Raw genomic sequence first — 16533 nt, forward strand, 5'->3', positions numbered from 1 at the left:
TCAAGCGCTGAGAGCTGGGCATTTTTTACTGGTCGCCTCGAGTTGAAGAACGTTCAACTTTGAGTAAAACGCTGGGCTCATCACTGTCACTTTTTAGCCAGCCGTCCAAGTGGAGGAGGGAGGAGGAGCGGGACAAATACAAGTCCGACCAACTGTCACATTCTTGCTGTAAATGTAAATTAATATTGCTGCTCTCCGAAAATACATAGCAAAGTAATTTCACATTGTGTCAACATTTTAAGTCTGAAACAAATTACCTGCAAAATCAGTTATAAGTAACAGTGACGCGGATATTCCTTATCATAGCCACAAAGCGTCTCAACGGAAAAAACGCTGTTTTGCAGAAGCGCTCTCAAGCGATCACAGACGGGCGTTTTAAGCAGAGCGCCTAGCATTTTCAGCTGGCTAAAAACGCTCTGGTGGACACACGGCCTTAGTGTTGGGTCGCAAATAAGTAGAGCTGATGCTCAGGTGCAGGTTGACAGGCGCAACTTGTTACAAGTAATATACGGATAAAGTCTTCCTCTGGCATTCCAAAGAAATTAATACGAGTGAAAAAATTTCTCCCTTCTACCACACTCTCTATGTTCTCTGCAGTGTCTCATCCTAACAGCAACAATTGCAGCCATGTCGCAAAATGGGTTAAGTAAATAATACCAGTCAATTGACTAGCGCAAACATTAGTAAATCGCGTTGCATGATTCATTTAAATACTCTCCTCCCATAATTTTTGCGTCTGAAAGGGAAACTCCTACAAATGCATATGCAATAAGGTCATCCGCAAAAACAACTCCACGCCTTTTCAGCGCTAATTTTGCACTGCGTGTCTTTAGTAAATCCTGACAGTATTTTTTTAATGCCAAAAGAGTGTTTGCGCTGGCGCAAGCTGTTTTTAAATCTGGCCCAAACTGATGATATTTTTTTCTTTAAGTCAGTTTGTATTTTACAATAAGTCAGTTTGGATCTGCAAATTGTGTAACTATAAGGATAAGAAACTCAATTTTAAGATGTATACAGAGATTCAAGATAATATCTTATAAGTTTTATGCAACAGTATCGTATACAGTTTTGTTACTCAAGTAAATGTATATTGGATTTTTAGATATTTTTGTATATTTAAAGTGCCATTTCTTTCTATTTGCAGAGCTTAATCCTGCGTGTTAATCATTAGTATGAACTTTGGCTATACAGCACGCTCACATGAATCACAGGAAGCCCATTCGGTTTTTATGGAGATCTTGTGGTCTTTTGTTAGTGGTAACATGTCGTACTGTTCATTCAGTGCCAGGGAATTGTCTTCACACCAGCTTTGTGTTCCTGACCCGCCCACACACAATATTGTTTTCAGAGAAAACAGTCAAGATCTCTCTCTTTCCTCTCAACCTCCTCTCAAAGTGAGGAATGATGCTTTCCTTGCATGAAATTTGTGTTCTCTCTTTCTATACATATGAATGCATTTTTGCATTAGGCTTAGAGAGCATTTGTCTTTAGGCAGTAATAGTTTGTAAATGCTAACATTATAAACACAAGCTGTTATGAATTATGTAAGCATAATTGAACATGTGCTAATGTTACATAATTTGTACTGATGGATCCATCACAATGCTTGCAGGGCACATGATCATTTTATAAACTTTTCTCAACAGATTTCTTAGTGAAAATTCTGCCACTTATGTAAATGCAACAAATAATGTTGTCAGATATCATGGTCATCATACCATTTTCCATCTAATTTCTTATCCTTTTAAAAAAAAATTTAAAAAATTTCTGATTGCATCCTTTGTGCCCTTGCGATTTAGAGACTCCCCGCAAATGTAGGAGCAATGTTCTCTCTTTCTTTCTTTAGCAGTCTTTCAGTGAAGTCTTTCATCTCATTCCTGTGCTGCTATTTTAATTCTTTCACAGGTCCTAAATAGAATCTCTGACATCCTGCTACCTTGACACCCCAGATGTGACTAATATGCAGGACAATCTGAGATTAATATTCCATTGTTATAAAGCCCTACTGAAAATGATGTGAAAAACTTGGGTGGGAAATATTCTGTGGTTTGTGCTATGCAGTTATTAATTTCACTATGGGTGGGCTACAGGAGTTGTCTAAAGCTGTAATGAAGTTGTATTTTATCTTTGATGCATCATTTAATACAGGTCTTCATTAAAGGGATAGTTCACCCAAAAATTAAAATTTGATGTTTATCTGCTTACCCCCAGGGCATACAAGATGTAGGTGACTTTGTTTCTTCAGTAGAACACAAATTATGTTTTTTAACTCCAAACGTTGCACTCTGTCACTCATATAATGCATGGCAATGGTAACAAAATCTATGAGAGTAAATAAAACATGCACAGACAAATCCAAATTAAACCCTGCGGCTCGTGACAACACATTGATGTCCTAAGACACGAAACGATTGGTTTGTGCGAGAAACCAAACGGTATTTATATAATTTTTTACCTCTAATACACCACTATGTCAACTGCCTTGAGTGCGTGCACGGCATCCAGTGTGTGAGGTGTGTACGTGCTCTGGCATATTTTACACAAGCGCCGGAAGTGATCTCTCGCGTGTATACGTCACTCATTGTTTACACAGTGCACAAACATTGTAGGTACGATGACTAATCAAAATGGTACTTACAGTACTTGCGCTTATCTGGATTGTTCAAACCAACTTAAAACTAAAAGATTACATTATCTTGTGCGTTACCATGTTACCATTGACATGCATTATATGACTGACAGACTGCAATGGCTGGAGTTAAAAATCATAATTTGTGTTCTACTAAAAAAAAAAAAAAAAAAAAAAAAAAGTCACCTACATCTTGGATGCCCTGGGGGTAAGCAGATAAACATCAAATTTTCATTTTTGGGTGAACTATCCCTTTAATGTGCATGAGCCTGGCTGCAGGAAGTTGGCTGAAATTAGGGTGCTGTAGAATAGCATGATGTGCACTTAGATAAAAAATGCACAAGTGTTAGATATGTGCTGTTTTGAATTCATGACTATTTATCATTAGATTTGGGATGGGGGTGCTTAAAATAGTCCATGTGACTTCAGTGGTTAAACCTTAATGTTATGACTCAACAAGAATACTTTGTGTGGGCAAAACCAAAAATAATGACTGTTCAACAGTTTCTTCTCTTCCCTGTCAGTCTCCTATGATGTTGACGTAGTAAACACAGTGCAGCGCTTCCAGGTTTTACATCAGAACACCGGCTTATTATTGGTCGACACTGTACATGTATTAGCTTTTGCCTATGCTAGCAAGTTCATACATAGAATTTTTAAATGCAATAAAGAAGTTTATGATAAACTAGTATTTTCCTAGTTTTACATTGGTTGTACCACCTGACATGGAAAGTGTACCAACCTACCTATACTTGAAATTTTTATCAGTATTTGAGAGAGATCTACAAACCTTTTAATTTCAAAGCCACAAGGATCATTTGGGGTCCTCTGGATGATGCATGATTATTACCTTGTCAATTCATAATAAAAGACCCATGTTTGCAGTTGTGCCACCCGACATTTGAGAATATACAAATTACTGTAACAAAAGTTTTTAAATTATCTCAGCAGCTTTAAAACTACTGATATTTATACAGTTTGTTTATGTGAAATGTTTCGAACATAAAATTACGCCATAGTATTTTATTTTGAAACTCTTTTTATTAAAACACCGTTTTAAATAGTTTTCTTAGTATGTTCATTTGTGCGGATGGTTGCGCCACCTGACATTTTGGGGGTTTAAGCATAAAATAATATTTATTATTTGAATGTGCTAAAAATTAATTCAAACTAAATAGGTTTTATAGAATAAAGTTTTACATGTCATCATGAATTTATCAAATTATTTTAAAAAGGCAGTAATGCACTTGAACACAAAAATATGCACGTCATGCCATTGACCCATGTATATTTCATTTACACAGTGAAGATACGCAGTGTTTTTTTTATACATTTGATTACTTTATACAATTTATGTAGTACTTATTTCGAGTGCTTGAAGTTTTTCAGGCAGGTCTGTTTCTTTGTTCTATTCTAGTTTGTTGTCCTATTGCTAGTAATGAGTTTCTTTCTGCTTATTTTATCACTGACTGTTTATTTGTCTTCAGTAAGCTTGAGAGGTTTATATATATATATATATATATATATATATATATATATATATATATAACTAATATATAACTATATTGTTATATATCATTATCGTCAAATAAAATTACTCATATCGTGATATAAGATTCATATAGCCCACCTGACTCCATACAAAGTCACTCTCATCTGATGCTCTCAGTTTTCCTTTATGTGTCTTCCTCTTTTTTGTGTGTCTTGTGTTCATGCACCTCACTCATCTCGGTGCGGTGGAATGGGATGGAGTTTAATTAGCCAACAACAGGAGTGCCACGTGAACTGGGCTATGAGAGAATCCAGAATTTTTAGCTTTGGTTGAGATGTTGGAAAGGACGGTTCATCCCAGGTTACACACATGGCATCCAGTGGGTAGCTGTCAGAAACCGAATGCCAATAAAAGCTTCTCTCTCAAACACTAATGCTCCTCTCATTTCCCTCCAGGCTGCATCTCAGATGAGTTGCCGTTTCCTGTTAGGTGGCACAGCAAATAAAGGACAACATTAGCATTTTATAATGAGCCATGCCCTTGATGGGTTCCCTCTGAGAGAAGAGGGATTCTATTCATTCTAATCAGACCAACAATAATCATATTACATTATTACAAGGCCCTTTTCTGGCCTGCATCCTAGGAGGGTGCTAGTAGGGATGGTTACGATGATTCGCACAGCAATGATCAATCAGGAAAATGTATCTGTGAATTCTCATCTTCTCTTTGGATTGTCACCACCAGCATATGTTGTCTTTTAGATGCATGTATGTGTAAGTGTATGTATGTATATTTGTGTGTAAATACAACCCAAATTACGGAAATATAAATGTTTTTTAAATTAATTTTAAATAAAATGAAAACTAAAAGACTTTCAAATCACATGAGCAAATATTTTATTCACAATAGAACATAGATAACAAATGTTTAAACTGAGAAATTTTACAATTTTATGCACAAAATGAGCCCATTTCAAATTTGATGCCTGTTACAGGTTTCAAAATAGTTGGGACAGGGGCATGTTTACTATTGTGTAGCATCTCCTCTTCTTTTCAAAACAGTGTGAAGATGTCTGGGCATCGAGGTTATTAGTTTTGGAGTTTTGGTGTTGAAAGCAGTTTCCAGCTGCTGAAGAGTTTGTGGTTGTCTTTGACGTATTTTTCTCTATAGGTGAAAGATCTGGACTGCAGGCAGGCCAATTCAGCACCCGGACTCTTCTACGACAAAGCCTTGCTGTTGTAATAGCTGCAGTATGTGGCTTGCATTGTTCTGCTGAAATACAGGCTTTCCCTGAAACAGATGTCATCTGGAGGCTCCCCTATTCTAGTGCCATCCAAAACATGCAAGCTGCCCATACCATATGCACTTATGCACCCCCATACTATCAGAGATGCTGGCTTTTGAACTGAACGCTGATAACAGGTTAGAAGGTCTCCCTCCTCTTTAGTCCGGAGGACACGGCGTCCGTGCTTTCCAACAAGAATATCAAATGTGGCCTCGTATGACCATAGAACACTTTTCCACTTTGAAACAGTTCATTTTAAATGAGCCTTGGCACATAGGACATGATGGCGCTTCTGGACCATGTTCACATATGGCTTCCTTTTTTGCATGATAGAGCTTTAGTTGGCATCTGCAGATAGCACAGCGGATTGTGTTTTCTGACAGTGGTTTCTGGAAGTATTCCTGGGCCCATTTAGTAATGTCATTGACACAATCATGCCGATGAGTGATGCAGTGTCATCTGAGGGCCCGAAGACCACGGGCATCCAATAAAGGTCTTCGACCTTGTCCCTTGCGCACAGAGATTTCTCCAGTTTCTCTGAATCTTTTGATGATGTTATGCACTGTAGATGATGAGATTTGCAAAGCCTCTGCAGTTTGACAATGAGGAACATTGCTTTTAAAGTATTCCACAATCTTTTTATGCACTTTTTCACAGCTTTGCCCATCTTTACATCTGAGAGCCTCTCTAAGACAACTTTTTTGAGACCTCTAGCTGGCATCAAATTTGTAATGAGCTCATTTAGTGGATAAAAATGTAAAATTTCTCTGTTTAAACATTTGTTATGTTATCTATGTTCTATTGTGAATAAAATATTGGCTCATGTGATTTGAAAGTCTATTTGGGTTGTATGTATTAGACTTTTTGTAACTTTATTTTGGTTCTTGCAATTCAATATTATTGGATTTGTATGATAAATTACTTGTGATTATTCCTCATTTGTAAGTTGCTTTGGATAAAAGCACATACTAAGTGATTAAATGTGTAATCTGCATAAAGCAGCCAGGAAATTCATGCTGGTCTTTTCAGCAGGGTTTCTAAAGCATGCAGGAGTCCAGGTGTTGTAAAGAGTGTACAGAGATCTTTTTTTTTTTTTCTCAGATTAGAGACTTCAGATAACCCTTAGCTTTTTTATTTTTCTATGTTGTATCCTGCCCCCTCCACACTCACCCATTCGGTGCCATCATTTTTTGTGCCCCCTGAAAACTCACACATACTGACAGGGTTGCCAACTTTGGGACTTTGGCTGGAGTGAGACTTTGTAAAAAAAATTCAGTTTGCGCGTGTGCGCGGAGAAAATGTTTGGTAACCCTAATTTTAAAAATCAATGTTTGTCCATGTTTACTTAGTATCATTGGGGTGAAATAATTTATTTTATTTTTTGTCAGTTTTGTTATCTGACAGGGGCGGAGCCAGACATTGTAAACATTAAGGGCTTATTCCAAATCTATATTTGTCCAAAGACATTTCAATTTTCTATTAATAGCTTTACTGACATGAAAGGAGCTTTTGTTGTCATATGAAAATGTACATTATTTGACACTATAATTTGTAAAACTTTGTTGGATGTACCTCCGCTAGGGGGGTCCGGGGGCATGCCCCCCCGTAAGAAAATTTTGTACATTTTAAGGTTAAATGTATCAATCTGGTGCACTCTGGAAACTCAAAATTAGGAGCTTCAACCCATGTACAGTGTGCAAATTGAACAAAGAAACAGCATTGACTTGTACCTGGACATTAAAAAGGGTTCAAACATTTTTTTTTTTTTACAATACTTTTGTTCTCATTTCTTTTTAAAAGATATCCTTGAGCGTTTATTTTGATCACCAGATCACCAGCTGATCGCGTGCACAAATGCGCGCTCTTCTCTTTAAAACACGCAGCACAGACAGACTGTATATATACTTAATCACTGTCTTTTGCTGTTTTATAAAGGCACAAAGCCATATCACAGTTTCGATTTTAGTTCGTTGGCAAACGTAGTATGTTTTAAATTTTCAGTTCATTATGAAACGGTGGCAGCAGCAGAGGGTCATTAATGGAAAACACTGAATGAATGTATAGATGATAAATGTGCTAAAGTTGTCATACGTATGTCATACGTATATAACGTACTCGGTTACTTACGTAACCTCGGATCCCTGAGAGATAAGGGAACGAGTATTGCGTTGCAAACGCTATGAGAAAACTCCTTTTCTCGAGAAAATAACGGCCATGGTGTGTAAAGCAGAAGCAGCCTGGCCAGCGGCGGAGTGTGCACGATCCGGGAGTGCTGAAGACGTTCTGTGCTTGACGCTTTGGCCGCTCTGTATATTGAGTGCGCGCGCGCGGCCGGGGCTCTCTCTCACTTCTCACACGCAACTGACGTATCAGGTGCAAGGTTTTCAGCCAATCAACGATCAGAGAATACTGCAGTGAGAACGTTGTAGGGAGATGTAACAGCTGTGGGCCTTAAACTCCTCTCCTGTCATTAATACGCTGTGGTCTAGTCATCAACAGAAAGTAACGGATTGAGAGTGGAGAAAAATGGATTTTGGCGTGACATTTCTTGCATGTGCGTGAGAGCATGAGATTGATGCTGAAAGCGTGAGTGTCACGCCAGATGCGTGAGAGTTGGCAACCCTGTACTGAATTTACTTGGCTATGTAAATTAGGACATACCATAGACCAGTGATATTCAATTAAAGCTCCAAGAGCTCTGGTTTCCTTCCGCAAAGGTCCGGACAATACTTTTTTGGACTAGTTATATATATATCTCCATCTGGGCAGCAGTAGTACTTCATAAAAGAAAAGAAAATTATCCCTAACAGTCAAAATAGTGATCAAAGGTAAGGATATTGGGTCCCGAGTACCAAAGCAGTGGCGTCTGAGAAATAAAAAAAAAATTAATATGTCATCAGTTGAGCCCAATTGGATATGAATATTAAAAGGTAATATCAGATGTTTTATCAGGCTATTGTTATTTTTACATTTAGAAACCTATGTATGGCAAAAGGCCATGTGACTGATAAAAGATATTATATGGAGGCTCAGGGTTTTCTTCTTGAAGAATTTTTATATTTTGCTTAAAATAATATCTCTACTAAAAACAAACAAACAACGTACATAATCAAAATTCTGTCATTATGAGCAAAGTTAACTAGCAATATCAGATTTAATGGTCTTTCCTTGCCATCTACAAATAATTTTACCAATTATAACATTGTTTATTATGAAATGCTCTTAACATGCTGATTAATAGGCCTTACGCTAAATGTAGTAAAAAAACATCTTGTCACAAACCTGGTTTGAACGGTCGGATAATAACTATATTTGCTGCATTCTCGGTTTCTGAAGTGTTTTAGCAATAGTAATAGTATTTTTTTTTTTTTTTTGGCTGCTCACCATGTTTCTGCTGCTGTTGTTAAAATAACCATGTCATCTGCAGCTCTTGTAGTGCTTTATGTCTTTTAAGGAGGAGAGGAGCAACATGCACAGAGTGGAAAGGGCTTGAATGAAGCATGTTTAAAATAAGTGAAGACACATCCAGAAGCACTTTCCCTTTAAATCCTACTGGCTTTTTATTCTATATGTGTGTGTGTGTGTGTGTGTGTGTGTGTGTGTGTGTGTGAATATTAGGGGTGGGAATCTTTAGTCACCTCACGATCCGATCCGATTCCTATTCTGGGAGTCACAATCCGATTCCAAAACGATTCTTTATCTACTCTTTTTTTTCTTATTAATTAATTAGTTTACAGACTTAACCTTAAAATCCTTACATTTACATATCCTTACATAAGTAATAAGTATGCCTACGTTTTAAAATAATTGCAAATTGAAAAAATTGAATTAAAACAATTGTATGTTAAGAATTTTAAACTAATATAACTTCAGAACATACAAGCAAGTAGCAAATAATAAAGAGGAGCAATGAAACATATTACAAACAATAATAATAAAGAGGAGCAATGAAACATATTACAAGCAATAAACAAAGAGTGCTTACAGTATTTAAGATTATCTGAATGCTTTCTTTCTCATGTTTACTGTCGTTTGATTGTTACATCACAGACCGCGGGAGATCTAATAAGTTGCATTCACGCACGGATCTCTTTTGAAATATATTAAGTAATGCGGTTTGTCCTGTCCATTGAATAGCTTAAGACAAAACTGTCTGTGTTTAGGCTACATTAATTTTGCGTCATAAAACCATTTTGAGACGCAAGTACATTAAACCACTTACACGGAGTCGCGCACAGCCCCATGCGTGAGCAATCTTCACAAACAAAGCGTCAGCATTTGAAATTGAAAGCAGCCTTCTGTAAATGAGTTTCATACTTTAAATATATATGTCCACTGCATTCCAAGCGACATAAATGATGCCTTCGTAGAGCATTTGTAAGGAAAACAACAGCGGGCGCGACCGCACACAGCAACATCAAATAAAGCACGCGTCTCTCACAGCGCATCCTGTGCAGTGAAGCCAGCGGATGTCATTGTAATTTGCTTCAACCTTTCCGAACTTTGTGAAAGATTATTTAACGGAAGGTTTGAGTGGTGTATGTGTGTGAGGAATTGGAAGCAAGCTGAATACGGATGTTTCTAAAGCACACTCAGCGTCATTGCGCATCCAAATAAAAACTAAGCTAAGAATCGATTCTAAAATTCTCAGAATCGATCCAGAATCGTTGGAGAGAGAATTGATCGATTTTTTTTTTTCCTTTTCCCACCCCTAGTGAATATGTTTGTGTGTGTAGGGGACTATAGACCTTATGTAGCTCCGTCCCTTTTCAGCATTGCGCTCATTGTGATCTGTCTTCTGGTTTGTATTTCTACAACATCAAGGTGAGATCTTAGGGATTTATGAATGAACTACTCATTTTAAAATTTTCCCAGTCTTCTGACATTTGTTATGACATGCCCTTCATTACAATGCTCATGATAACTTTTGTTAATTCTGCAACAAGTAAATCCATTTCACCAGCTAATCTTTAACAGCAATTCCATAGAAATATACAGGGCTACCGCAAAACAGTTAAAACACAAAATTCTAAAGACTGCTGCGCGCTTGTTCCTCTGTGGCATAAGGTCTATACACAAAACAAACGAGTGGAATGAAAAACAGAGATGACTCATTGTTCATGCCTGATGAATGTCACCTGCTCTTAGAAGGAAGCTGTGAATCAGAAGTGACCCTTATTAGAAAGTGTGCTGGCTGTCATTCATTGAGAGGGATTACCTCATTAAGGACTACACGCATTTAGCACCACTGCTCTAATTACTCCCCTTTACCTACAGTGTCACTATGAATCATCACTATTACCATGGCACTAATGATGGAGATTGCATAGTTTACCCAACACCATCATTTACATATTTGTGAAATATTTATATATCCTGCAAAATTGTTGTTTGGTTTCTTCGCCTAACCTATGTTTGTTTTTATTTTGTTAACAGGATTCTGGCCACAGCAGGAGCCCACATGAATATTTCATTAGACCTGCGAACGCTGAGGGCTGTGAGGGTATTACGGCCCCTTAAACTGGTTTCTGGCATTCCTAGTATGTTTACGAATCTAAATGAAGTTCTTAATCACACTGTGTAATTTTGTTTTAGAGGAAGATTATTACACTGTTTCCTAATCAGGTGCAAAGCGATAAAACAACAAGACAAATCCAACCGCAACAAGTTACATGCAACAAGGCTTTTTGTTTGTTGCAAGAATGTCTGTTTATCTGGGTAGCTGCACTGTAAAATCTCATTGGTCCAAAAACCCACTCCACACATCTGTAACCTGTCACATTGCATCTGGTTAGGACACAGTGTTTTTCCACATCTAAAGAAATGAATAGTACATTTTCCAACCTAGGCTCATTGGATAAGCATTCCTCTACCTACATTTCTGCAAATCTCCAAAAACGTACCTATACATACAATTAACTGCAGTTTCAAGCTGAAATTCCTTTTATTCCTTTTCCCTAGGGCTGGGTATTAACTCAAATTTCATGATTCAATTTGATTTCAATTAACAAGCTTTCAATTCAGTGTCAATTTGATTCGATATCGATTATTTTGAATATACTGTATATCAGGTACAGTTCATGGCAAATGAAAAACCTCTCAACTAATGCTGTAAACTATACGGGAAGTCAGTTGGTACAACATTACTATAATATCGAAGGTTTAACTCAACAGTTTTTTTTATACAAACATTTAAATTACACAAAAGGAAGTTATTAATAAAGTTATTATAGTAAGTTACATTCATTTTTTGAAAAATAAACATTTAAATGGTGGCTGTTATAAAAACTTGACAGATTTATTCAAACATACTTGAAACATCAAAATTATATTGAATATGTATTATGTTTCATATATTTTGCAAAAAGCTCCTCTAGAGTTAATTTTTCTAGCTGACTAACAGGTTTATGGTCACTGAATACAGACCTGCCAACATGTACGCATTTTGCGTAGTGGGTACGCATTTTGCCCTCAAAGTACGCTGGTACAATTTGTCACTCTATCCTACGCAAAAACCCGGTGACTCCTCTGTGCACGCGTAGTAAAAAGAAAGAGTTTGACCAATCATAGCGCTGGGTTCATTTGCCCAAATAGCAAGCGGATCGGATGATTGACAAATGCGTACAGCCTATCAATAAAAAAAAGGCTGCAAATCGACAGCAACCATAGGCGTAATTTGCGGGTGGGACGGGTGGGACATGTCCCCACCACTTTTTAAAGGGTCAATATTGTCCCCACCACTTTTTGAAACATCTCGCGGATATCTAATACAATATAAACACCTCTAGTTGATTATCAATTTTGTGTTAATAGGCGATTTGGCGCTGGGATGTGTTGTTTTTGAAATCATGTTGAGTGCTCGTTGCCGCAATTACAATACAATTACAATACAATTACAATACACCCCCTCTCTCTTACACAAACGCGCACGTGCACAAAGAGAGGGAAGATCATTAACACAACCCCTCCTTATATATCGGACTACCTTCTTGAAATTCTTGAATACTTGATACATTTTGCTCTTATTGGTCCTTTCTATTCATTGTCCATTGTTTTCTATAAATGTCTGCATTGGCTAACCTTTATTCAGCGAATGTTTGTCTTGTTTATAATTCAAAGACAGCACGTTACAAATAGAAACCATTTTTTTCTGTGGGATTTAGTATCATATTTGGATATTGGAATAATAAATTAAGTATTTTAAATGAATCGCATGTAAACTCAATGTTTACTGTTTTCTAAGGGTTTCTTAATTTTAGACTAGTTTTCATTACAAAACCTGTATAAAAGACTCAACTGTCAGGTTAGTTGTATGTAAATATAGCCTTGAAATTGCAAACAAATTTTTTTAGTCCATATTAAATATATGAATGCGATTCACTTGTGGTTGTCAGTTTGTATAAGCACACATTATATTAATTGTGAATTAAAAAATGCTTTTGAACTGGTGTAGTGAAATGTGAAAAACGCATCACACTGGTACTCAAAAAAAATTTCCAAGGTTGGCAGGTCTGCTGAATAGCTTTGTTGAGGTAAATATAACATTATGCAACACATTGTTCACAAGCTGTTTTATTGGCATCTTTTGGTACATTATAAGTGGTAGCAGTTTAAACTAAGATCACAAAATGTACATCTCTACAATGATTGGTTGATATAAAAAGGGAGGATAGCCTCCTCTGCAATGTATTTTTTCAACTTTATCTGCTGAAAGTGAAATACTCTATGGTGATTGGCTATTTTTTATTTTTTTTTACCAATTGAGGCAAAAGACTTTGGCTATGGATTTTGCCTTCCCTTTCCCTTTCTATATCCCCTCAGACTGTCCTTAGCACAGTTTTCCAAATTATTGTAATACATTGGTAGATTTGGCACTTTTGGGGAAGAGCAGTGGTGGTTTTATTTTCAAGCACTAATTTTGTACTTTAATATACTAAAAAATCTTCTTAAGTACTTCTTAAGATAATGTTAAGAACATCTTAGTGTACTCAACTGTGCTATTTTGAGACACCATTTAGTTACACTATATTCTTAAGATTATCTTATCAAGTACTAAAGAATAATTTTATTAAAAAATACTATGGAAGTACAAAATTAAGAACAATCGATTAAGTACAAAATTAGTGTACGGAAATAGAGCACTTTAAGTAGGCTACATTATGGAAATGTACTTTTTTTCACCTGGGTTGCTATACGTTTTTGACGTGTTTTTGACTATATTGCAACTAGTGTTGTCACGGTACCAAAATTCCAGTAGTCGGTACCGATACCATGAAAACTTACCTTACAAGCATATGCTTGTTTTTTAAACAGGGGTAACAGACGTGCGTGTTTATTTGAGCTATTCCGTCAGAGAAACAACACACTACAGCCTGTAAAACTATGAAATAAATATCGGTAAATAATGGTAACCTAAATAATAAGAAAGTTAAATATTAATTTTAAAAAAATTTGTTTTTTATTTCCACACAAATATGCATCATATAGCTAAAGTCCCGTTATTAGTCTTTGCTATAGACCGCTCTGCGCTTTGAGAAGGATGTGGGACACGAGCAGGAAAGAGATAATTTCTCTTTAATAATATCTTCATGTTATTTTCTGATGTTACAAGCAACTGAAACTTGTTATAAAAGGTCTGAAGAGCGAGTTTTATCTTCAGACATTCAGGCTATGTTTGATTTAGCGCTGCCAGAGAAAACGAAAGTAAAAATCACCAGCGTGTGTGAATCGCGCTATACAAATAAACTTGACGTGCCTTATAAAGTCTAATAACGAGCACAAGCTGTGTTAAATAGAAATTGACGTGCAAGCAAAAAGGTTTCTGTCCTACGGAGTTTTTTCTACTTTACCACAGTAAAGAATGCGAATAGCCTAATAAATGTGAACGAAAGAAACGTTTATAATCCCCTGCGTGAGTGAAGATTTGGGAAAAGAAACAGAGATTCCATGTGGAATAACTAATGGAATATTGTTTAATTCTCTGATAATCAGGTGAACAGATCGCGATTCACAAAACAGAACAAAGTTTAATTTATGGACTGTCGTACCTCTCATTCTGCATGAACCAAAATGTTTCCATGGCTACGATGTCACGTTTAATTGCTAACCTAGCTATTATTGCTTCTGTAAACAAAGCTTTGTGCTTCACTCGTGTCATATTCACGTAAAATATTGCCACAGTCCTATCAGTGGGTACCGAATATACACGGATTCTCTGTACTACCGGTACTACAGAAATGCGGGTATCGTCACATTTTCAAAATTTCAGTACTGAGTTGGTACCGAAGTACCGGTACTTTTGACAACACTAATTGCAACTTTGCAAGTAGTGTACAGCAGTCTGTTTACCCTAAATCCCACCTTATCTGCTGATATTTCAGTCATGTAACTTAGTAACTAGCTAACACTTGTAACCAATTATCACGAAGCAATGACATTTTAAATATACACGGGTTGTATGCTACGCTTACAACTTATACACAAAAAAAAAAAAAAAACACTGGAGCAAAGTAGCATGAATTGAATTGCATGAAAATGACTTGAGCTAGCTGTATTTTCTGTTTTTTTTTTTTTTTCTTCCTTACCTCTGTCCTCCGTTGCAGCAGCTGAATTTAAACCCTTTGAAAACAGTTTGGTTAATTTTAGGCATTTGACAGTTTCGGACTTAAGAGCATTTTTTTGCTTTCTCAAACCTTTTCTCCACCGCCTTTCCTTTTTTGCTAATTTTACTGACAATTTGCTTGTGTTGCGCTCTCTCTCTGATGACTGATATTGACTGAGTTTGATTGACTGGCTATCTAACCAATCATAACACTGTATCCATGTTTATGTCGACAAAGCAGTTAGATTAACGTCGTGGATTTGATTTTTAAAAATGGTGTGTAGTGTCATGGGCTGCTTGAACTGAGTCGCTACAGCAATCTGTCAAGACACATTAAAGAGCTACAAAATGGTATTTATTTTTTAAATCTCTCTTGTCTGTTGACGCATTGTCAGTGTCCTCTTTGCTCCAATGTATTTTTCACTCTGACAGAGCATGATGTGTGGTGTGAGAGTACCACAGTAACCAAAGGGGGCGGGGCAGTCGGCCCATCTCGGGACCGGGCCGGCTGTTGCCAACTGGGCCGGCCATTTCTTAACATTTATTATTCTTAACATTATTATAAACATAATGAAATCATGCTAGCAATAAAAACCCGTCCTATGCGGTTTTGGCCTGTTTATTTATATATGTAAGAAAACTGACCAGCCCACATTGAAAAATTTGGTCCGGCCCCTCTGGCATTTGCCAAAATTGCCCCATGGCCAATCCGTCCATGGTTATATACAATGGTGAAATTACATACAAGAAATACACATTCTGTGACATGAAATGAAATAAATAAAATAACAGAATTTTATTAACATTAAATTGTCCTTCTCCCATTTTCATCTCAAACTTTTGGGTAAGCTGTACCTTCCTTGCCTCTCCTCATGAGCAGCCACTGATTATGACCTAAAAACACTTTTTGCCATAATACATGTTTTGTAAAGTAATACATTTTGATTACATCACATAACCAGCTCCATATGTATGGCTTTTCTAATGTACTGAACTTGCTCAGTAGCTCACCGGCTACAGCATTGCACTAGCAATGGGGAGCGCATGGGTATGAGTCCCATGAAACACAACAGAGGCGGACAGTAGTGAAGTATGTTTGCTCAGCTGAAGTACATTTTTCACGTGTCTGTACTTTATCAGTGTTTTTCTTTAGAAAACTTTTACTTCACAATATTCCAAAGCATAATATTGTACTTTCTTACTTTTACTCAAGTAAAAGTAATTCAAAGTTTTACTTGAGTATAAAAAATTACTTAATTTTTTAAGGTTCTTAAGTATTAAAGGTAAATAAACTACTTTTATTTATGAAATGTAGTGCAGTAAAAAGTATGACATTATGCTTTGGATAAAGTAAACACTCTGATAAGTACAGTCTAGATACTTTTTAAATTTACTTGAGTACAGTAAAAATATTTCACTACTGTCCACCTCTTAAACACAAGTCTAGATAAAAGAGTTCAAAGACTTGTAGAAGCAGCTAAAATAGCATAGTTGCCTCAGCAAATGTGTTTTCAATCTTACTTTTG

General features: G+C 36.6%; 1 protein-coding gene across 1 annotated transcript in view; it reads left to right on the forward strand.

Annotated features, from left to right (window-relative positions):
* Nucleotides 1–16533, forward strand: part of LOC137026289 (voltage-dependent R-type calcium channel subunit alpha-1E) — a 104619-nt gene that overhangs the window by 38386 nt on the left and 49700 nt on the right. The window contains exon 4 of the mRNA XM_067393573.1: nucleotides 10843–10946. Coding sequence (XP_067249674.1) covers nucleotides 10843–10946 — 104 coding nt within the window. The remainder of the gene's footprint in view (nucleotides 1–10842; nucleotides 10947–16533) is intronic.

The sequence above is a fragment of the Chanodichthys erythropterus genome, chromosome 9 (genome assembly GCF_024489055.1).
Source record: "Chanodichthys erythropterus isolate Z2021 chromosome 9, ASM2448905v1, whole genome shotgun sequence".
NCBI lineage: Eukaryota > Metazoa > Chordata > Actinopteri > Cypriniformes > Xenocyprididae > Chanodichthys > Chanodichthys erythropterus.